The sequence below is a fragment of the Anomaloglossus baeobatrachus genome, chromosome 1, assembly GCF_048569485.1.
Source record: "Anomaloglossus baeobatrachus isolate aAnoBae1 chromosome 1, aAnoBae1.hap1, whole genome shotgun sequence".
In the NCBI taxonomy this organism is placed as follows: Eukaryota; Metazoa; Chordata; class Amphibia; order Anura; family Aromobatidae; genus Anomaloglossus; species Anomaloglossus baeobatrachus.
In genome coordinates, this window is record NC_134353.1 from 723,945,388 (window position 1) to 723,969,064 (window position 23,677).

General features: G+C 39.9%; 1 protein-coding gene across 2 annotated transcripts in view; it reads right to left on the reverse strand.

The window, feature by feature from the left end:
• The window catches only part of ADGRD1 (adhesion G protein-coupled receptor D1), a 1,069,475-nt gene that overhangs the window by 587,029 nt on the left and 458,769 nt on the right, over positions 1 to 23,677 (reverse strand). For both annotated transcript variants that reach the window (XM_075341810.1, XM_075341809.1), the window contains 2 exons: positions 10,039 to 10,112; positions 8,426 to 8,549 (listed from right to left, as the gene is read on the reverse strand). In XM_075341810.1, the coding sequence (XP_075197925.1) occupies positions 8,426 to 8,549; positions 10,039 to 10,112 (198 nt within the window). The remainder of the gene's footprint in view (positions 1 to 8,425; positions 8,550 to 10,038; positions 10,113 to 23,677) is intronic.

Here is a 23,677-nt window from a genome sequence, read left to right on the forward strand (position 1 = left end):
ATTTCAAAAGACAAAATTGTGTTACGGATCTTTAGGCAATAATGGACTTTGCCATGCTGTTTAGTGTATTACTAAGAGTTAAACGGGTGACCCGATCTCTGTAAAACTGATAGCGAAGGCTTTTTCTAAATACCTTGTTCAGCCAATTCTGCCTCTGTGCGGCGCTTTTGTTGTCCACTCATCCCCATAAAGTGACCACCCCGGGCTCTGTGACCTCTGAGATCCGGTGATGTTATGACAATGTCCAGTTGACCCAATATCTTCCTGTGGTACTGGGCTGTGGGCGGACTTTCACCACTCATCACAGACCAGAATATCACGCGCGCTCTCCTTTGCTGCAGAGCACCAAAAGCAGGAGCAATGCTGGGCTGTGAAACTCTGCAAGAAGACTGAGGCCAGGTTCGGTGATGTTGGGTCAAATGGAAGTTGACATGACATCACTGGATCTCAGAGGTCACAGAACCCAGGGGGTCACTTCATGGAGATGAGTAGACCGCAATAGCACCGCTCAGAGGCAGATTTGGCTGAACAAGATATTTCGAAAAACCTTATCTATCAGTTTTACAGAGATGTGGCGACTATTGCAGAGTAGTGAACCACCCCTTTAAACTATTGTATATATATTTAAAAATCACAAAATGTATTCACATTCATTTGAACAAAAATCCACATTAATCAGAGACTTCGGCTTTCGTTATGCAGAGCAGTTTATAAGAGAGACAGCGCTGTTGACATTGGCAAGAGTTAGTGAATTTTATGGAGATCTGAAACTAGACAACCCTGAAGAAACTTCCCCAAATAACTCATCATTAGACATGCAGGTGAATACATAGGGTAATAACTTCATAATTCCCATGATTAAATTAAAGCCTGCCAACGATGGGAATGGCTGCCAGAGCCTCTCCGACTGCATTCCCAGTGCTACACTATCTGCCGCCGAGTATAAACTGGTTTGAATTAGCGATGCTACCACATCATCTCATCAATAAAGGAAAATCCACAGAACAGATTATTTTGGATTACTGAAAGATTTGTAATTGTTTTCTTCTACTTTTTACTTTATCAGAAAGAAGAAAGCCAAAGATGTTTCATCCAAAATATGTTCAACAGAGATGTCGTCACATATTTCTCCCGTTATTGTTTCCAGTTTTCTATAACTGTACAAATGATTAGACATGCAAGGGACATGCTTAATGAAATGGAATAAATCAGAGAAATCACGCTTCAGTGATTGTAAAAAAAGAAAAGATAACGTAATCATTTTGGAACGAATCCTATTTTAGGTCTGGATGTTTGGAGATGATTTTTAGACTTTTATTTCAATCGTTTGTTTTGTGCAGCACATAACGCCAGTCCTTTTTGGCTATAAAATATACTAGTTATAATAGTTGGTAAGGTAATGCTAATTAGAAAACTTTACTAATGGCTTCTTGGAATCGTGCACTGTATATTGGATTTATATGGGGGGAATTTGTCAATTTAATTGTTTCGAGTTTTGTAAGAACACTTTGGAGCTTACACTAAAAAATAGATCAGTTATGCAGGATATTAGGAAATAAATCAACAGCATGGGCAAATGTTTAATACATGCCACATGGAAATTACATTTTCTAACTCCCTATTGTTTTCCAGGTCAACCACCAGCTTATTTTTCCCATCAGGATCAGTCTTTATAGTTAAATTATATTTAGATTGTAATTCGGGTTGTGAGAATAAAATTATTATATGCCTATTCCCACAGTTTGGTGATATTTTAAACTATCTATTTTTATTCCTGTTGTTCAACCTCCTGCCCTAGAAGAAAAACTATATTTTGACACAAATGAGACCTCCAGCAACAAATGTCTACTGAAGGCAATCACTGTGACCTTTCTGGGAAAAAGATCCTACCTATCAAAAAGCACTCATCATGGATGCACAACATACATAATAAAAGATGATCAAAAGAGCTGAGCCACATCTTGCTATTCCTTAGACCCGAACAACCCTGCCGGTAAAGAATTCTGAAGGAGTTCTGTTTGATGACAAGACAACCTTATTTCACAGAGAACATTCCGACATTATACCTTTAACATATCTCAACTGAACACATTTGTAATACTGGAGGAATGCCAAGGTAAATCACCGGCATCTCCATGGAAACCTGTCAATCTTGTTGTGTAGGGTCAGGAAAATATATTTAAGACTGTGACCTTTTTTCCAAAAAATTGACAGCAGTTAGATGTGAGGGTCCAGCCACTTGAAATTTTACCCAACACAAAGAAAAGTTCATCTATCATTAAATTCTTGAGAAAGCTCTAGAAAATGAAAAGCAGAAAAGCTTTGTGAAAGATCATATGTCAAGATAACGGGAAGAGAAGGGAAAAATGAATTGGAGACAAGAAACTTGAAGCAATGTTGCTTTTGTTCTCTACCATCCTGTTTTTCAAAAAATTTGAGAGAAAAGCTCTTCAGAATAACTTTGATAGATCATAATGATAACACTTTGGTTTATTTTCTCCTTTATTAGAACTCAGTCTGCATTTCTAAGATCCATTTGGTATCTATTGTTAGTTGAGGTGCATGTTCCTTAGTTTCATGATATCAACTTTTCTTGTGTGCTTGTGTATTTGAACTTGAATTTCTGTCTGCAACCTAACCTGACATCCAAATGTCTACTGCGTGTGATGACCCTAGTACTAACTAATGATTTCTGCTTACCGCGTTGGTACCGCACCTTGGTGTCATCAGCTAAGTTCACCACAGATGCATCTAACTGAGAAACTCCTGAAGTCGAGACCTTGTGATTCCCTATAGCAGTGTTCCCCAACCCCAGTCCTCAAGACCCACTAACAGCGCAGGTTTCAGTATTTCCTTAGTATTGGAGAGGTGTTGGAATCATCACTTCTGTGGGTGACTAAATTATCATCTGTGCAATACTAAGGAAATCCTAAAACTATGCACTGCTGGTGGGCATTGAGGACTGGGGTTGGGGAACAATGCTCTACAGCATAATCCACACAGGGTACAGAAAGGGTAAATCCCAAAGAACCCTTTGCTCCCATCTCCTGAATTAAGGCCAGAGCCAATGTGGCAACTGGTTACTCAGTATACCTTGTTACAACACCAATTTATGATATGTAATGCTGAAAAAAGTGGATAATTTATGTGCTACTACTACATCAGAGCTGCTTATAATCTGTCTTAGCATTATTTTTAGCCGTTGATATTGCCCTTTATGGAATACTTTAAGTCACTAATGAGTTTTCTTGGCTGATAATTTTTACAAGGATATAACTGAGGGATCAGAGAGGGCTGTTCAATGTAAACTTCATAAATGGAAGAGCAGCTTTCTAGTTTTGGCCTGTGTAAAGCACATATTTCCACTTGGCCTTAACCTTTGTACTGTGACCGATTTAGAGTGTAAATGGCTTTGATACAAAGGCAGCCAAATATGTTACGTATTGAACAAATTAAAAACTGTAGAAAAAGGAAATTTATATGAGGAACGAATTATAATAGTTAGATTTATGACTCCAGAGTGATACAACTCCCTACAGACTCCCCCAATTACAATGGACCTTTGCCAATAATTTCTAGATAACATATGTAAAAAAGTCTTTTATCTCCGATCACTAGTAAATTCCAGTCATTATTTCATAAGGGAAGTTCAAAGGGAATATGTCACCCACAAAATGTATTTTAAACGATCTATACTATGATATTGGATATTTAGCCCTGTAAAATTCATATTATAAGGGCGGCTTTGCACACTACGACATTGCAGGTGCGATGTCGGTGAGGTCAAATCGAAAGTGACGCACATCCGGCGTCACTTGCGATGTCGTTGTGTGTAAATCCTAGATGATACGATGAACGAGCGCAAAAGCGTCGTTATCGTATCATCATTGCAGCCTCCGACATTTCCATAACGCCGGTGCTGCGACAGGTACGATGTAGTTCCTCATTCCTGCGGCAGCACACATCGCTGTGTGTGAAGCTGCAGGAGCGAGGAACATCTCCTTACCTGCCGCCGGCCACAATGCGGAAGGAAGGAGGTGGGAGGGATGTTTACATCCTGCTCATCTCCGCCCCTCTGCCGCTATTGGCCGCCTGCCGTGTGACTTCGCTATGACGCCGCATGACCCGCCCCCTTAGGAAGGAGGCGGGTCGCCGGCCACAGCGACGGTCGCAGGGCAGGTGAGTGCATGTGAAGCTGGCGTAGCGATAATTTTCGCTACGCCAGCTATCACAAGATATCGTACCTGCGACGGGGGCGGGGACTATCGCGTGCGATGTTGCAACGTGCAAAGCCCACCTTACTGTAGATAGCAGTGTTGCAAAAATAACGTTAAATTGAAGTGTAAATGTTGGGGGCTTCACCCACTGCTGATTGAATATGCTGGCTTCACAAAGTGCCAGAGAATGTCAGCTGGCATATGTATGTGCTCAGTAAAATTGCCTATGCCCAGCCATGCCTGCACACAGTGACCAGGCACCTCTTTGAATTGGAATGAGCTTCAATAATAGACACAACACATTAATAGACACAGCACTACGTTGCTGCATTCAAGCATTGCTTTATTTTAGCCTCAATTGCTGTAAAACCACACTATTTTTCAAAGACTTTTGAAAACTTTGGTAAAACTTTGTGTTCTTTCAGCAATTGCTCAAAAAAGTGAAATGCAACAGACACCCCCAATGTGTGAACAAGTCTTTTTAAGTTAAAACCAACCTTTTTTCTACTTTGCAACCACTTTAAAAGGAAGCTATCATCAAAATATCACCTATTGTTTAAATCAAGTTTTTGTGTTACATGTATTTTTTAAAAAAATGATTGACTTTTTTTATTGATTTCTTTGTATAATGCTCTTTATTAACAAACAAAATTACTAATCTTGCAATTTTTACAGTGTCCACTGGGGCATTTTTAGACTCATACCTCTAGTGCTTTCAGGAAGTTTCCAGAAAGCTCCTTATCAGCAAAGGCGGAATTAAAATGACAGGTATCACACTTGATATTATAGGAAACACCAATTATAATAGGCTATGTAACAACTGACCCTGCTCGCATTCCCTTCCCAGTGACCTTTGCACAGGTTTATTCGATGCCGCAGTACATAAGTTAAGGTCAGTGTCTATTCATTGTGGAAATAAGACACAGTGGCCAGTGTAAAAACTGCAATATTTCTTTTTTATATTTATAATACAGATTATAATATAGAAAAAAACACATTGTCAAAAGTTTATAATATGTACATTTGACACAAAAACCTGATTTGAATAATAGGTCATTTTCTAATGATAACTTCCCTTTAATCTAAAGAATTATAGACAGATAAATAGATAGAGATCCTGATTGTAACTTTTATGGGGATTTTTCTCAATTTTTTTTTTTTTAGATCCCCTATACTTTTTGCTTATTGGCTTTGCTTTGGAACACTCACAAATAGTGATGGGCGAACCCTAACTGTAAAGTTCGGGCTTCGTACTGAATACATAGTGTTCATGCACACGATCCCGAACACGAGCTTTCCTGGGAAGCTCATGATATAATTCAGGTCCTGTTCAGGTCCATGAGCTGTAAAAAAAAGGCATGTTATTAAAAAACATTCTGATTATACTTACAGGTCCCGCAACGCGTCCTGCAGACTCTGTCTCCCGGCCGCTTCTGCTTCCGGGTCTGATCATTGCTGTGCCCCCGGGTAACCACCACTGTCTACAGGACCTTCCATGACGTCATAACCATGTGACAAGTCTAGTGTGAATGTTGTATTGCCTAGTCGGTTACAGACTGGTCACATGGCTATAATATTATGGAAGGTTTGGTTAATTTCCGGGGGTATTCCCTGCACTGCTCGTCACTCGGCAGTCTTCGGCTGTTTTCAGCAGTGTTTGCAGTGACATCAGGGTTCACCCAAGTCCATGGCTCATGGATTCAATTGAACTTTGACTGTCACTGTGCGAGTCTCGCATCGGTATCACCCGGCACAACGCTCAATCTCCTGACACGAGTGGGTCGGCTGCATGTATTTCCATGCAGCTGAGGCACTCATGTCTGGAGAGTGTCAGACCATGCCTGGTGATACCGATGCGAGACTCGCACAAGTCATACACAAGTGGAATCATATCCTCAGTGTCAACCTACTTCTCTTTCTGTAGAGACGCTTGTCTTTACAGAGCAATGAAGCAGAGCTGACATTGCTCTACCTGTGGACTACGTCAGAAAAAGGATTTTTTATAGTAAAGCTGGAGTCTCTAAATGTTTTTTGTTTTATTTCTAATAAAAAACATTTTTCTATGTGTTATGTTTTTTTTTTACTGTTTACTATAAATTCCTGGTGGCCATGTCTAATTTGGAATGACACCATGAATTTCGGGCTTAGTACCAGCTGAGAATACAAAGTTGGTATTAACCCCTTTATTACCCTGCATGCCACCTCCATCAGCGCCGCTGGACAAGCCGGGTAAAGTGAATAGAGATGGAGCTAAGAAACAATGCGCCATTTCTAGGGTCGGCTGCGGGCTGCGGTTTTTAGCATGGGGGGCCCAGAACGCTTGGGCCTTACCACGCTGAGAATCCCAGCACCCAGCTGCCTGGCTTTACCTGACTGGTGATCAAAATACGGCGGGAGCCCACACTTTTTTTTTTTATTATTTTTTTTAAATCATTAAAAAAAAATAATGGGCTTCCCTGGATTTTGATTACAAGGCAAAGTAAAGCCAGGCAGAGGGGGGTGGCAGCCCCTAGCTTTCCGCTTTATCTGCCCTGAGAATCAAAAATACTGTGGAGCACTACGTCATTTTTTTAAATTATTTTACACTACTATATGTGTGAGGGACCCAACAGCCAATCACAGACGCTGTCATGCAGAATGGGTGTCTGTGATTGGCTGTTGGAGTAACCTTGAAACTGCCCATACATTTGAAATGCTAGAATGTATGGGCTGGTTTCAGGTTACTCCAGCATCCAATCACAGAAGCCCAGTCTGTGACAGAGTCTGTGATTGTCTGTTATTTTAACAGTAAAATGAAACAACAACACAGAGAAAAAGATATTTTATGAGAAATAAAACAGAAGACATTTAGGACTCCATCTTTATTACTCAAAAAAAACCTCCAACGTAGTCCAAAGGCAGGCAAGCATTTTAAACTCTGCTACATCTGTACGAGAAGACAAACAGAAGTCTGCTCAGCTGAGAGCTGTCACAGACTTCACCCGAGTGCATAGCTGAGGCTGGTCAGCTGTGCTCCTGGGTAATCAGCACTGACTACAGGACCTTCTATGATGTCATAGCCATGTGACCAGTCTGGTGTGAATGTTGTTGTTAACTCGTGGATTACAGGACCTTTCATGACGTCATAGCCATGTGACCAGTCTGTAACCCACAAGGTAATACAACACTCACATCACACTAGTCACACAGCTATGACGTCATGAAAGGTCCTGTAACCAGCAAGCAAGGATTGGACCCTGAAGCAGAAGCGGCCGGGAAACAGAGTCTGCAGGACATGTCGTGAGCAGCAAGTATAATGACAATGTTTATTATTAACTATATTCTTTATTTTACAGCCCCCCCTCCCCCCGCCCCGTCCCATAACTGTAATTCCAAGTTCGGTGTTCAGACACAAGTTCGAGTTATCTCAAAACCCGAACTTTACAAAACGTTAGGGCGAGTCTGCCGAACACGAACATCGGGGGGGTTCGCCCATCACTACTCACAAAGTGTCCATAAGAATAGACCTGATTTAACAAAAGTGTTTGCCATAAATACATTTCACAGGGCTTTCCGGTTTTGTGTAATTCGAATTTTAATGCATAAAACGAAATAAAATACATTTTTTATTTTTTTTGTCCTTGTAATTTTTAGATTGTACACTTAGGAATAATATATGGTATAACCATGTGACTGTTGACATTCTTGAAGAAGCTAATCAAGAGTATTTAAAAAGAAATCTAACTCATAAAAAAAGAAATTTTACAATCATTGTCCAATGTTTTCAATCAGAAGAACTCAGCTCCGTATCTTCACGACTTACTGCTCGCAGGGGAATCGAGCGCTCCTGATTGATTGACAGTTCAGACCAGAAGCACTTTAATGCCACTAACGTGAACTATGTGCTCTGTGATGCTGCAAGCCACGGCAGCTGTCTGTGCAGAATCAGAGGAGAGCAGAGCTATTGAACCTGGCTGGATTGCTGGACCTGGACGTCAATATCTAATAGACTGAAGTGGAGCCTCATATACTACCCAAACAACAACAAACAATGAAATTAATAATCCCTCCATTGTTAGGAATGGATAGGAATTTTAATAACACTTTGCAATTTTAACTATTTAGAATGGTTAGACTTGCCCCTTTTAAGGAAAGGAAACACTCATTCCCGTTAACATCCAAGGCATCTTTAAAATTGTGTTTTAAAATAATGTCAAATATGTTCTTACCGAGACAGGCACAACCTGCATTAAAATGGCAAAGTTAGTGAGATGATTGCAGCGACAAACACTGTAATTCATGTTTCCTTCCACACGAATACATCCTTCATTGGACCAAATACCTGAACCGGAGCTGCAAGAAAGAGTAAAAGAGAGTTTACTGTAATCTAGTATATCAGTCATTATGAGATTTGTAGTATAGATGGAAAAAACAAATGAAAATACATCTAAGGCAACCTAAATCTTTAAAGTGAATCTGTCAGCGAGTTCATCCCCCAAACGACAAAACAAGAACATTTATATGTGCATGTATATGTCACGATGACTATGGGATAGCGGGGAACCAGGGCGCCTAAGCTGACCCTCAAGATAGGGTATCCTATGCTGTCCCTAGCCTCAAGTACGGTGGAGAGGCCTGAGTCTCCTTCCCTGCACTGCTCCTGGCCAGATCTCATCTGATTCCCCATCCCCCCAGGGAGGGACAGGACAGGAGTGTGCTGAAAACCACATATAACAGAGACAAGGGAAAAGCAAAACTCTTTCACACAACATGCACACACAAAGGTAAAAACAATAAGAGGTTCAGGAGAAAAAACAGGAGAAGGAAGAAAGTATAAAACAACAGGGATAAACTCCACAACCGCTCCAAGCAATAGGTACAACTTAAGCACAAATTTCATCAGAGAGTCTTGTACACCACATCTCACAGACCAACATAGAATAAACTATAGCTGGCATGGGTAAAAAGTTTCAATCAACATAAATAGGAGGAGAGCAGATGTTGAAAAGAAATATGATTGGCCTCTCTACAACATGTGATTAAAGGAGGAAGCAGACTAGCCGAGATTAACTCTTGCTATCCTGCCTTTGAATCAGCCCACAGTTGATCGATGCTCGAGTCTACCTGTGTTGGTTCCAAACACCAGAGAAACCATCAGGCAGAATGTCAGAATCTGCAGTCTGAACAGAGCCCAATACTGGGATGACAGTCAGCTAAGTTTGTGCAAAACTCTGTGTGACAGTAGCTCTTTCAAAAACAAGTGCAACTATACCTTTACATGACCTGTTCATTCCATCATTACAGCGTAATTGATATACAAATGAGGTTGTAGATCTGAATTCTTTGTCACTCCAGCACTATTCCCTTCCCAGCGCTGTCTCATCCTGCTTAACTAACAGCCTCCACACTGTATGACTTATGGCAAGAAAACCATGAAAAAAGCTGGATTGGGAATAGACCTGGAGTGACGCATGTTTAGCCACATCTTTTTCTATGGAGGGACAAATGCTGGAGATTTCCCAGACAGCAAATCTGCTGTATTACACAGTAGTAGTGTTTTGTATCATATTGTTAAAAATCTCATACATTTACACACTGCAGAGAAAATCTGCAGATTAGGCTAATTGACAGTATAGATTTCACATCAGTATAATATCAATTTATGCGGCAGATTTTACAGTGGATTTCCCCGGTTAGTACGCAAAAGGAAAAATGTGCAGCTTGATCACTCCATTTTCACAATGATATCGGCAGCGTTTTTTCCTACTGCAGATTTTGTTGCAGCATTTCCGCTCAGTCATATCCTGTTATACAGAAATTGTATGACCAACTAATTACTAACCTGAAGTCCAGAAAGGCGCAATACAGGTATACATCGTTACTATTGTTGACTGCTTCTATATAGAGTGGATGAGCCTGCAAAATAAAGAGCAGCATGGTTAAGAAAAAACATAATTGATTTGCACGGATCAGCAAATGTGCACTCATATTCATTGGAACACCTTTTGCGTAAGCAAAGCTGTTTGAACATAAAAAGCATCATCAGACTCCGCACCACATCTCCTATTCCATATGTCAACAGTAATCTTGCTACATGGGTACAGAATTATTGAATTAATGATTGTTCTATATACATAGCTTAAGGCCCTGTTACACGCTACGACATCACTAACGAGATATCGCTGGGGTCACGGAATTCGTGATGCACATCCGGCCTGTTAGCGACGTCATTGCATGTGACACGAGCGTCCACTAACGATCCGAAAAGTGCCCAAAATCGTTGGCTGTTGACACGTCGTTCGTTTTCCAAAAAATGTTGCTCGTTTGGTAGGCAGGTTGTTCGTCGTTCCTGAGGCAGCACACATCGCTACGTGTGACACCCCGGGAACGACGAACAACAGTGTTCTGTGTCCTCCGGCAACAAGGTGGGAGTGACGTTCATGCAGCTGCTCTCCGCCCCTCCACTTCTATTGGTGGCCTGCTGTGTGACGTCGCTATGAAGCCGCACGAACCACCCCCTTAAAAAAAGAGTTTGTTCGGCGGCCACAGCGATGTCGTTAGGAAGGTAAGTTGGTGTGACGCGTACCGGTGATATTGTTCGCCACGGGCAGCAATTTGCCCTTGACGCACAAACGACGGGGGCGGGTGCTATCGCTAGTAGCATGTAAAGCAGCCTTTAGAGTGTGTTAATTTGCCAAAAATGAGCACCAATCGACTTGTGTATAACACTCATTTATGAGTTTATGAAAATAAAGTGACAATTACCAGCACATGGGAATCTTACTGAATATATAATCTGCACAACAAAGTTTTGTTTTCTGTAAATGCTAATAATACTAAAAGGAATATAATATATTGAGACAACTGATTATTATATTTAATTGGAGATCAAAAGAGCAAGAGTAATGCTTTGAGTGTAAAATTAGGTCTTGTTTTGTCATGTAGTGTCACTGTAGAGTCAATTGGGGCCACTGATGAAACAAAACAATAAAAAAGCTCAAAGTTTTTCAAACAATTAACTCAGAAGACATTGTGCCAAAACCTTTCTACTTTGCAAACAAATTTGTCAGCCAGTTGGCACTATACAGAGAGGAATTATAAGAAGCGTTGTTGTAGTGCTAAATGTGTCAGAAGAATAAAGCTACAGCAGGATAAAGCAATGGAGAACTTTTTCATTTAAAAACATTGATCTGCAATCGTTTCCTATTAAGAGAAAACACGAGCGGACTCTCGTTGGAGAGCAAATTGGCTTTTTGTTTAAAATAATATGTTTCTCTGGTTTAACTGAGCATGAAAGTTCATCTGTGAGCTACTTCTGATTGTGTTCCTGTCATTGATTTTATGACAAGACACCGGCAAGCTTTATGTAACGCCTTCCACTTTCTGTCATCTGACAAAATATGTGGTTTTAGTCCATTAACCTATCCAAATGTTTGGGAAGGAATACATCTTCAAGGAATATAACAATGGTCATGGTCATCATATCCTATAAATATCAGCAGGTTGGGAAAATCTCTAAGGTTTTTGTTTACAGATTGCATGAGTGCAGAATACTAAAATAAGGGTTTATTCTTCTGAAACCATTTTTCATATTGCTTTAGCTAAATTGTGCATTGTTTGGTTAAAGGGAACCTGTTGGGTTTAACCCCTTGTAAATAGGTTTTTCGTCTTATAAAGTTATTTTCTCATTCGTGGCACTGAAATCAAGTAAATAGAGAACACAAATCACCGGATAATGTAAGATGAAATGTGGTGCTCGGTTTACCTGGTTCGGGTCCCAGGTGAACAACAGAAAATATTAGAGCAATTAATACAGCATCAACTGTTTTATGCACATATGCTGTTCTTCAGCTCTTCTACGATCACGAGACAGCTGGGTGTGGATAATGTAGGCTATTCTACTGTAAAGCAGACAGTTGGCACAAAGGTTGGTCAGAACATGGCCATCGGACTACTCTGCAATGATTTTCATACTGCTTTGATTTAGTAAAAAGTGAATAACACACTGACAAGCAAAGGGGTAGCAATGGTTTGAACTTTTGACTTTCAGGCTCCATATATCGCCATCCACTACAGTTTCGAACATGAGACTACCTTCATTTTATAGAAAATCTTGGTTATCTCACACATAAATTTGACTTGCAACTATTTAGCATATAACTAGTCATGATTCTTGTCATGTCACTGCATTGTTACTGTTTTGTTCCTGGTAATGTAAAAATCTTTTTCCTTCTATATACTACAAATTTCAACCTGCTCTCACATTCCCTAATAGCTTAGTGTGTTATTAGGTTGATTCCCAAGAGACTGGTTTGAATCGAGGCACAACCATGAAGAAGATTTTCCAAGAAAAGAGAAACAGCATCATCCAGGTCATTGATAGCAGTCTCTCTGCCAAACAATTGCCAAACTGCATCATGTGAGTGCCATGACAGTTGGAAGAATACGAAATTAAGTCTATCCATCCATTCAAAAGCCAAGAGGTGGACGTCCAGGCAAAATAATGAAGGTGCTTTATTCAACACAATTTGAAGTGTAACCTCAGGTCATCAGGAAATGCACCAAATTTGGTGTGTTTCCTGATGAAGAAGTGAGGTTACACTTAGTAAAACATTGAATAAAGCATCTTCATCTACTATCCGGCAATTTAGATCTTCTTTTCATCTACAATAGTGCAGTTTAACCCACGTTTTGTCCTGGTTCTTCCATTTTGTTTTTTGTATGATGAGGACATAGTGGTTGACACTATATGTGATCATTATGGCTACCATTGGTATATAAGTGCTGTCACTACTATGTGGAGCACTCTGGATGTCCCTGCTGACTGGGGACAACTGTGACTCACTGTCATTCAACCACTGATTAAAGGATTGGACCATGTATTCAATTGCTTTTTCTTCTCTTCTTTATAATAATATCTACTTTCATTTGTTTTATTTTATTATTATAATCGCACATTATTAGTGTAAAACAAAACAGTAATAAACACAAACTGATAAAAATGGAAGAAAAAAAGCAAAACTCAACCTGTACCACCATAAGAGATCGGCAAGTGTTTTAGAAATGTTAACAGTTAACAGAAAATACAGTCCAGTAAGATTTTGTCATGTGGGAATGTGACAAATATAAAGCACAAAATACACAGGAAAAAAGAGGCAATATAAGAACATCTTGTAACAAAATTAGAGATAAGGTTGATTTCCTAAAATCTTTTGCCTAGGGATAGTGAAAAGTCAACATATTACAAAGAAACAGAAAAAGCTCTCATAAAATATTGGACAAGCATCCTTTCCTTTTAGTCCTTTGCTTTGGGCAGCCGCTGTATTAAGACAAGATGTGAAGAGCTGATAAAAGCATAAGGAACATTACTTCACACAGGGGTCACACTAGGCTGTGTTTGTGTGCTAAATTAACTGTCTGCCGTGAGGTATAATTTTAGGAAAATACCAAGCAAATATTTACAAGGGTTATTGCCTTTATCTTGAGAGATGGATATAGCCTTTTCAAGTAGACTGCTGGAAGTTCACTGTCCGTCTTGTAAATAACGCATCTTAATCACTACACGTTATTGTAAAGTCAAATGCTTCAAGTTAAAGTCATTTTTTCCTTTTGTGAGATGATTCTTTATTGTCAACTTTGGTGTTGTAAACAAGTACATAACATTTTACATTATAGTGACTAATTTAAAGAACTACCAATACTCAGATTGGGTAAATCATATACTAAGCACAACATTCACATTTGCAAATAATAATGTCATTAGGTGCATTAAGACTATTGCTCTTTAGTTCCTTGGCTTTTTAAATTACATATTTCACTCTAAGGAAGTTGTTGTCTTGTGGTATGTAATGATGAAACAGGGGCTCCTAGGCTAACCCTAAGACTGGATCCCTTGTGCTGTCCCTTATCTTGAAGGTAGGCTCAATGGTAACCAGGTTCGAGCCCCCAGCATAATCCTGTCTCCTGTCCGACCACTGATACTACTCCCCCACCCAGAGAGTGGGCCAGAAAGAAAACCACACAAATAGGCACAGACTAAGGTTGTCGAAAACCCGTGCATACTGTATTCAAACACAAAAAAACGAACATTATGTCAATTAGGGATCAACGCAAAAAGGGGTAGGAAATAAATACACAACTGGAGAACTCACATCACTCAGAACCGCAACTGTAGATCACCATAGGACTGGATAACTATTGGAACCGAGGAAGCAAAAGCTATGTCCGGAAAACAGCCCCAGAATCCAGAACCTTATAAAGGCTGGAGATGGTGATCAGCAACCTGTGCTCCCAGCAGCTGATCACAGGCCAGAAAAAATTAACTCCCACTGTACTGGAAAGCAGTGAAGCCAGAATCAACCAAGCCCTTGACAGACTGTGCAACTAAAGAATTCCAGGCAGTTTGTCGGACTCTGCAGTGTGAACAGAGTCCAACGCCACCATGACACCCAGTGAGTTCAACGCAGAACACCGCACGACAGTTGTCTCCACTACTCCTTTTAACAGGGTACATAATCTAAAAACCCTTAAGAAGTCAAACCATGAAGTGTTGGGAGAAAAGTGATCTTTGGTATTGCTGGGCTCGGTCTATCAAAGTATAAAATAAGAAACCCTGATTGGTGAACAGCGTAATGAGAAAAAAACATCAAAACACTGGAAAAAACAATCAAAACACCAGAATTGTTTTTTAATGCACGATAACAATGCAATAAAATGTAATATTAGGCAATCAAACATTGTATCTACCCCAAAATGGTATCAATGTCAGCTCAGGGCACAAATAGGAGCTCTCATACAGCCCCATTAACCAAAAATTAAATATGAAAATGGCGACTCAAGTGAATTTTTTAAAATTTACAATAAAAATGTCACCACTTAAATAAAAATCTATGCATCTTTGGTATCTGGGTAATTATACTGGCCTGATCTTCTATGAACACCGGCCATGATGACAGGTATGAGGGTCATCAACTGTCCCACTACTGACATGATAACCCATCAGCGGACCGCGATCATGTGACAGAGGCGCCGACGAATGGAATCAGTGATGCACTTCCTTTCAGCAGGTGTTAAATTCAACTGTTTAGCAGCTGCGGGTAAATCTTTGTATCCACCCGCGGCTGTTAGAGGCACCTAATGGCTGATTAAATCAGTCACCAAGTGCAGGGAAAGATGTGGAACCAGTATGTGAGCCTACATCAAAGGCAGGGACACAGCCAATGACACAAATATACATCATAGGTTGTGAAGGAGTTAAAAGAAACTGAAAAACCAATATAAAGCATGATGATTGTAATCTGTAGTCAAAGTTTGAGCTTTAATTCCCATTTGGCATCATTAAAACTTCAAGGATTGGTAGATTGTACTTTAATAAATAGTTTGGGACTATTTTAGGCAAAAGCAATGTGATTTCTAGGCCAGGTGTCAGCCTTGAGGTGTTTTTTACTGCACAGCTCAAAATATCACAATGAACTAACAGGAGACCTGAATAGAAGAACAAAACATGTAAATTATGATTATCAGTGCTTTTGCCTTAAAGTGAGCAAATTACCTTATAAAAAGCTACAATAATCAAGTCTAATTTTCAAACTGGAACATTAAATGTAGTCAATAGAAAATTCTGGCTCGTTTCCTCTATACTTATAATCAAAACTTTCATCTCCCATTTAAAAAATTATTTATTCATAACTTTTTTTTACCCTTTTGGGCAAATTTTCACCTTTAATAACTCAGTTTGAGATTTCAAAAAAAGTTTCAACTCCAGTTTTGATAAATGACCTCTCACAACTGAGTTTGAATTGCCAAAGCATGGTTCATGTTTTTCATGCATTGTTATTATTTGTTAATGGTAATTCTGTTACATTAGATTCGATACCTCTCCCAAAGTGACCACAAGCCACCCAAGGAGTAATGACACATTGCAGCGTAGCTGCCAGTGGTGAACACATGGCGGCATTTCTAAGTACCTATCTTATGAACAGTCCATTGTCATTTAGCCATGCTGTAACCTTTCGAGTCTTTAGGGATTGGGTGGATCACCTAAACAAGCCAAGGATAAGAACATTCTTCAGAATCATGAATAATATTTTCATAAATTATACTAACCCTGAAATGTCACATTGTAAGTGACATTTGAGCTGAACCAACAACTCCATACTTGAAATCAGCTCTATGACAAATGGAAATGATTGAAAACAGAGGTCTACAACTTGCAGAATTACCAAACACAAAAGTTCAGTTTTTTCATTCTTTCATATTTACTCCAGAAAGTATGCTAAATAAAATAAGAACACTAATCAGGTTGAACATTCTGTCATTTTGTGCTTATTAATTTACTAAATCTCTTGATAGGGGTTTGGACCTTTGTTTTACAGAGAAAAAGCTCCAAATCTCACGCATAGACATAGATTAAAACAAGATTTTGCTGCCACTAAACAAAGCTCATAGGCTGACACAGGCAAAGAAATCAAACCATAGGTGATCATAAATTAAATTATGTGTGAGATGAGAAATGACACAGAGAAAAAGTATTGAACACATCAAGAAAGAAGTGCAAAAATTGAAGGAAAATCATGTCACCAGTTGAAATCTATCAGTAATTAAATAGCAAAGCTGCTATTTAGTGAATAATATCAGTTGGTTCAACTGATGGCCTTTAAAAATTGTTTTCTTACCAAGGTGCCGCGCAAGAAACATCTCATGATGGGTGAAACCAGTGAGCTGTCTCCAGACCTTCACAGCCTTATTGTTGCAAAACATACTGATGAGATCTTTTACAGAATAATTTCTTAACTACTGAAGATTCTAGTGAGCACTGTTGAGGGAAAAATCCAGAAGTGAAGTGGAAAAAAAATAATTTCACCATAAACTGGCCATGACCAGATGCTCCAAACAAGATTTAAGACAAATTAGTGAAAATAATTATCATAAAGCTGTCCATGAACCACCTGTGGAGAGCTACAGAAAGTTCTGGAATCAGCAGGTACAATTGCTTCAAAGAAAACAATAAATAATGCACTCAACCTCCATGGACTGGACGCATGCTCATCATGTAATACTCCTTTGCAGAACAAAACGCATGTTAAAGCGAGTTTAAAGTTTGCACAACAACATTTAGACAATCATGTGAAATACTGGAAGAATATAATTTGGTCAGATGAGGCTAAAATTGAGCTCTTTGGATGCCATAATATGCACCAAAGAGAACTAATAGCATTGCATATCACTCCAAAACACCATACAAACAGTGAAGTTTGGATCTGAGAACATCATGGTGTGGGGCTGTTTTTCAGCATTTAGTACTGGCAATCTTCATATCATTGAAGGAAAGAGGAATGGACATATGTACTGAGACATTCTTGATAAAAATCTGCTGCCATCAACCAGGATGATGAAGATAAAATAAAGGTGGACATTTCTGCTAGACAATGATCCCAAACACACAGCCATGAAAACGCTCAATTGGTTTCAGAGAAAGAAAATAAAGCTGCTAGAATGGCCCAGCCAATCACCTGACCTGAATTCAATAGAAACTTTATGTTGTGAACGAAAGCTCAGAGTTCATAGAAGGAGCTCACTGTACCATTGATATTTGAAAAGCGTTTGCCTGGATGAATGGGGCAACATCACACCTGAGTGTGACTAGTTCCTTAATACAGGAGGCATTATCAAGCTGTCATCACCAACAAAGGCTTTTATTCGATTTCTCCTTATTTTTCAATATTACAATTCACTAAATTTATGGACATCTATGATTTAATTTCTTTGCTTATGTGGCGTGGATGGGTTCTTACCAACCTCTGGTAAGACATTCTATATACAGTGCCTACAAGTAGTATTCAACCCCCTGCAGATTTAGCAGGTTTGATAAGATGCAAATAAGTTAGAGCCTGCAAACTTCAAACTAGAGCAGGATTTATTAACAGATGCATAAATCTTACAAACCAACAAGTTATGTTGCTCAGTTAAATTTTAATAAATTTTCAACATAAAAGTGTGGGTCAATTATTATTCAACCCCTAGGTTTAATATTTTGTGGAATAACCCTTGTTTGCAATTACAGCTAATAATCGTCTTTTATAAGACCTGATCAGGCCGGCACAGGTCTCTGGAGTTATCTTGGCCCACTCCTCCATGCAGATCTTCTCCAAGTTATCTAGGTTCTTTGGGTGTCTCATGTGGACTTTAATCTTGAGCTCCTTCCACAAGTTTTCAATTGGGTTAAGGTCAGGAGACTGACTAGGCCACTGCAACACCTTGATTTTTTCCCTCTTGAACCAGGCCTTGGTTTTCTTGGCTGTGTGCTTTGGGTCGTTGTCTTGTTGGAAGATGAAATGACGACCCATCTTAAGATCCTTGATGGAGGAGCGGAGGTTCTTGGCCAAAATCTCCAGGTAGGCTGTGCTATCCATCTTCCCATGGATGCGGACCAGATGGCCAGGCCCCTTGGCTGAAAAACAGCCCCACAGCATGATGCTGCCACCACCATGCTTGGCTGTAGGGATGGTATTCTTGGGGTCGTATGCAGTGCCATCCAGTCTCCAAACGTCACGTGTGTGGTTGGCACCAAAGATCTCGATCTTGGTCTCATCAGACCAGAGAACCTTGAACCAGTCTGTCTCAGAGTCCTCCAAGTGATCATGAGCAAACTGTAGACGAGCCTTGACATGACGCTTTGAAAGTAAAGGTACCTTACGGGCTCGTCTGGAATGGAGACCATTGCGGTGGAGTACGTTACTTATGGTATTGACTGAAACCAATGTCCCCACTGCCATGAGATCTTCCCGGAGCTCCTTCCTTGTTGTCCTTGGGTTAGCCTTGACTCTTCGGACAAGCCTGGCCTCGGCACGAGTGGAAACTTTCAAAGGCTCTCCAGGCCGTGGAAGGCTAACAGTTCCATAAGCCTTCCACTTCTGGATGATGCTCCCAACAGTGGAGACAGGTAGGCCCAACTCCTTGGAAAGGGTTTTGTACCCCTTGCCAGCCTTGTGACCCTCCACGATCTTGTCTCTGATGGCCTTGGAATGCTCCTTTGTCTTTCCCATGTTGACCAAGTATGAGTGCTGTTCACAAGTTTGGGGAGGGTCTTAAGTAGTCAGAAAAGGCTGGAAAAAGAGATAATTAATCCAAACATGTGAAACTCATTGTTCTTTGTGCCTGAAATACTTCTTAATACTTTAGGGGAACCAAACAGAATTCTTGTGGTTTGAGGGGTTGAATAATAAATGACCCTCTGAATAAACTTTTCACAATTTAAAAAAAAAATAAAAAAAGAAATAACATTCTTTTTTGCTGCAGTGCATTTCACACTTCCAGGCTGATCTACAGTCCAAATGTCACAATGCCAAGTTAATTCCGAATGTGTAAACCTGCTAAATCTGCAGGGGGTTGAATACTACTTGTAGGCACTGTATATATATATATATATTACGGTTGCTGCAAATTGATTTGCAGGACCCGACCCACTGGTCACATCAGTAATACGTTTTGTGCATTGGCACTTTAATGCTTGATTTTCATAAAACCCTCTATTATGTGTAAAGGACTAAGCTCTAGGAGCAACACCCGGAGAGACACTGAACGATTTTCATATTAGAAATGAAAACAATGGCACTAATGGTATTTTACACTGAAACCTACTATAATACAAGTTCATGGTGTTATTTAAGGTATCGGAATGAATTTAACCCTTTGTACCCATTTCGCTTTTATAACCTTTTCCTGTATTAATAAGCACCATCTTTATAAACGCTCCTATTATCTCATAATTGCTTCAAGCCTTCTTATGATTAAGCAGGAGATTGAAAGCTATAAAGCCAGGCGGTTTGTAGGTTAAAATAACAGACAAGCACATATGGAATATAGCAGTGACTGTCATCTAATGAAATTGTCTCATGAACTTTTGCCATTGCATCAGTGATAACGAGGGAGAAGGGGGAACACGACACGTAACATTAGAACAGACCTGGTCAATATTTCATGGCTGACAGGATGACAAAATGTTAATTATTTGATTAATGTTTTTAATATGCTATCTCGCTTCAAAGGAGTCATTCTCTAAACAGTATCAGCAGGTCAGCAATGAAATTATATTTAGGTATGAAATAATTATATATGCGGGGATGTACTCTATCAGAAAGCTGAGATCAAGGCTTCAGTACTAATGCATTGGTATTTGCAAACATAAATACCAAGAATTGCACATACAGCACAGCACAGTTTATTGTCTGGCAACACATCATATGGGATATGTTGTTTGTAGTTTTATAGATGACTGCAAGTAAGCCAACTATCTTAGAGGGAACAAGTCAGGAGGTTTGGCATAACTTATAGAATTCTAGTATAAGTCATAGAAAGTTCTTGCATATCTGTGGTGATGTGCCAGCATGGAGAAAGTGTATGCAAATTTAGCCAAGAAGCAGGTTTGCATCGCGTTACCTGCCAAGCGCCATCTTACACTGTTGGGTTCACAGCTCTAGTCTACCACTACAGCACTTATGTCACCAGTGAAATCTCACACATGCTCCATTTGTACTGGAGCAAGCATGTGCAGCTGTTATGCACACTGATGTGCACATGTGGAAAATAACATAAAATAAGGTCCAATGTAAAACTAGTACCCCTGACCCACCCAGTTACTATAGAGGGTTGAAGTCCCAGTTGCACAGTCCCTAGAGGCCCATGCGCAAACTGAAACAACCCTAACTCTATGACTCAGATGACCCCCTTAGATCTTTGCTTCCCAAGCAACCATCGAGGGTCCAACGTACCTCCTTAAAAATCCAAGGGAAGATGCAGAGTAAAAGTAAGGTAAACCAAAACTAATCTGCAAGGAGAAACACTAGAAAGACAGGCTGTAGTTTTAACTAGGGTCCACTTCAGAAATATCACGAGCAGGAAATGGAAGCCTGGGGAAGCTTTAAATAGTCACACCTGCTGAGTGATAGGACAGACTAAATTAAAGCATTGGAAACACTTGTTGGCAAAAAAGCAATGAACACACAAACAAATGTTCAGAAGCAGGACTGCAAATGAACCTGACTGTGGACCAGTGGAGATGAACCACAGCACAGGAGGCTGCCGGTTCAAATGCAAGGCATAACTGCAGCACATTAGCCTTTGTTAATGGATGGGAAAAATATTGGGCAGACAATTTCACAGCACGCAAAATATTTCAAAGGCAAAAAAAATAACAAAAATCCTACAATTACTCATTAGCAAAGACATGTAATCCACAGTATATCCAAAATGTGTTTACATAGAATGAATAAAGTAATTAATGACGCTCCAATAGGGCAGTGTGATCTCATAAGGCAAACCAAGAGACTCATGTAATACCATTTAAAAAATATTAAATCACAAAGGTGAACAAATACCTAGATCAAGTTAAAAAAAATCCAATGAAGAGAGCACTTTTTTTGTATAGCCTATCAAATACTAAATAACATATGTTTATATGGTGCCATCGTACCAAAATAAGGGAACCTATGCCTAGGATAAATTCCTATGACACTACATCCTTAAAAATCACCTTTTTTACACTACACAGAACCTTATCGCATATTTCATGTAGTTCTCCGTCAGAGGGCACTGGAACAATGCAAAAACTGTGATGTAGCAAAATATCAAAGATAAATGTGCATTTTTAAATTTCCAGAGAACCTTTGCATTACCTATTAGTCTCCCACCAGCTTGCAACTCTCCAGAAAGAAACTTAAAACGTTACCCCTTTGAGCCCATAGCATGTTCGTATGCAGAGCTTTAGAAGCGCCAAATTCAGAATATGCGAATTATAAAGTACTGCATATTAGAAAGTCATGGAGTACTATTATAAAAGAATAAAGCATAATTTGTATAAAACTTTAACAGTTTTAACTGTAGCATCATTTGTATAAAACTGTAACAGTAGGTCTAAAGTCCTCATAATTCTTAAATAATGAAGCCTCAGATCAATGGTGTCCACTATTGCCTTATTGCAAAGGGGTCTTGGGTTCAAATATGAACAAAGGCAATCTTATTTGTTCTCCCATGTTAGCCTGGGATCCCTACATTTTCTCTGATCTCCTCCTACACTCCAAGAAATGCAGATAGGTTAACTAACATCCCATGAAATTGTCCCCTCAGCATATATATATATATATATATATATATATATATATATATATATATATATATATATATATATATATATATATATATATATATATATATATATATATATATATATATATATAGTATGTGAGGTTAGGACATGTGCTGAAATTAATATTAACAGTCCATAAATGTATGTATTATATGTTGAGGCTATACAAGTAAATAAGACTACATCAACACTTTTATATCGGTACTTGGCATATGCGATATTATGTATTTCCATTTAATAGATAATTGTAACTGTGTGCAGATCAGCTAATATAATTAGAGTTTTTTAAATACATTTGTGTATCTAAAATATCTTAATAAAAAAATAATGATTAAATGAAATGTTGGCAGTGTGGTTTGTTGCTTTGGCAGTACCTAGAATGTCCTGAGAAGGCAGTGAGGGTGCCTATATGCCAGGAAAACACGCAGGTTGCATTGATATTTACCAGATAAGAAAGAATAGAATGTACCAGAGGACAGTCCAGATCTTCCCTTATAACTAATTTCTAAATTAGACTATAAGAATGAAGTGCTCCAAATACAGCTAAGAATAAGAAACTTGAGAACATGGAAGCAAAATCAAGCTATTAAAACCCTTCATTCAGTTTATTATCATTATCTGTAATTAATTTCACAAATTCAAAATTAAATGATGAGATTTTATGCTTACACATTTAAAAATGAAGTGCCAGTGCCAACACATTACAAATTACATGTCACGCTCCCCGGGTCCTCGGCTCCCCTTCCCGGGTCCTCTGTTCCGCTCCCCGGGTCCTCAGCCCCGCTCCCCGGCTCACCTGCCACGCTCCCCGCTCTCCAGCCTCCGGTGCCCGTCCTTCCCAGGTCCCCTGGTCTCCGATCCCGGCGCCCGACGGCTTCCCAGGCCCTGGCCGGCTCCCCTGCGTCCTCCTCTCAGCTTCCTTCCCTGGCTTCTGGCACCCGGGCCGCGCGCATGCGCATTAGGGCGCGCGCGCGGTCACTGACCCTTTCTTAAAGGGCCAGCGTCCATTAACAGGAAATGAGGCTAATCAGGTAAAGGGTATAAAGGGGTTTATTGTCCAAGGGGGCGGGGCCTGATCTTCGTGTTTCCTAAGCTAGGAGTCAGGTCTCCTGGTGTTTCTGTGCATGTACTCACCTATCTCTCTCGTAGAGCCGTGCCTGCCTCGCCATCCAGTCCTGCCGTATCCCGAACCCCGAACGCTGTCCATCTGCCATCCTGACAGTCCGCACCATCCCGGATCCCTGCGGTGACTCATCATCTCGCTCCAAAGGTTCCGGACCCCGCCTGACATCATCTCGGCTTCCGAACCGGAGCTGCGTCATCCGGACTACCACCCGTG